Source organism: Eimeria mitis, genomic scaffold (assembly GCF_000499745.2).
Source record: "Eimeria mitis Houghton genomic scaffold, Emh_scaff911, whole genome shotgun sequence".
Taxonomy (NCBI): Eukaryota; Apicomplexa; class Conoidasida; order Eucoccidiorida; family Eimeriidae; genus Eimeria; species Eimeria mitis.
Window position 1 is genome coordinate 565 of NW_013576707.1, and position 998 is coordinate 1562.

Below are 998 nucleotides of genomic sequence, written 5' to 3' on the forward strand. Positions count from 1 at the left end.
TGGTGGTGTTGGTGCAGCCACGCCACGCTGCAGCACCACAGTCAAAGGAAAGATGCTGCAGCAGATGAAAAGCTCTATCACGCATATAAAACATAACAGTGGGGTCGAAGCCCTTGGACTGCAGCAGGTCTGAGTGAAGCATACAGAGAGCTGAATACGGCTGCATCTCTTCTGTGCTGCTGCTGCTGATGCTGTTGCTGCTATCGATGCTGCTGCTGCGCTTCCTGCTCCCGCTGCTGCTGCTGCTGCTGCTGCTGCTGCTGCTGGTGGTGATAGGGAACCCGAGACAAGGCTTGGGTTTGTTTCTTTCTAGTATTGTACTTATACTAAACTGAAAACCCTTGGCCTCATAGAAAGTGTTTCCCTTTTCTACCCCCAAACTAAACTTCATATATTCTTTACTATATATATCTTTTGCTGCATCAACAAGCCAACCGAGATGAAAGCCATGTAAAAAACAAAAACCCCAAAATAAATCTAATAAAACTTTTCCTCTTATCTCTGTTTCTTTTTCTTCATCTTCTTCGTTCCCTAGAAACCCAACACCACATCTATNACTTTTCCTCTTATCTCTGTTTCTTTTTCTTCATCTTCTTCGTTCCCTAGAAACCCAACACCACATCTATAAGGTGCCCTCAACTCAAACTCAAACCCTATCAGCCTCCTGCTGGGGTATTTTCTCCCACTGCTGCTGCTGCTGCTGCTGCTTCTGCTGCTGGTGATGCTGTCTATGCTGCTGCTGCTGCTGCCTCTGGTGCGGCCTGGGGATGCACCGGGGGGTAAACCCTGGGGGCTGTAGTAGGGCTCGCATAGATAAGACTGCAGCCAGCTGCCGTTCGTTCTCGTTATGGGGAAGGTTCTTCCTTTGTTGCAGACCAGCAGCAGATCGTATGAGCCCCCATCACGTGCAGGAACACCCTTTATAACAATACTACCAGAGACAAACACTGGGCTATGCAGCAATAGTTTTCTTGCTGCTGCTGCTTTTGCTGCTGCTG

General features: G+C 48.3%; 1 protein-coding gene across 1 annotated transcript in view; it reads right to left on the minus strand.

The window, feature by feature from the left end:
* Positions 1 to 952: 952 nt before the first annotated feature.
* EMH_0025160 (uncharacterized protein) overlaps positions 953 to 998 on the minus strand; it is a gene marked incomplete at both ends in the record, with an annotated part of 3653 nt that continues 3607 nt past the window's right edge. Inside the window, one exon of the mRNA XM_013502411.1 lies at positions 953 to 996. Within this exon, the coding sequence (XP_013357865.1) occupies positions 953 to 996 (44 nt within the window). The remainder of the gene's footprint in view (positions 997 to 998) is intronic.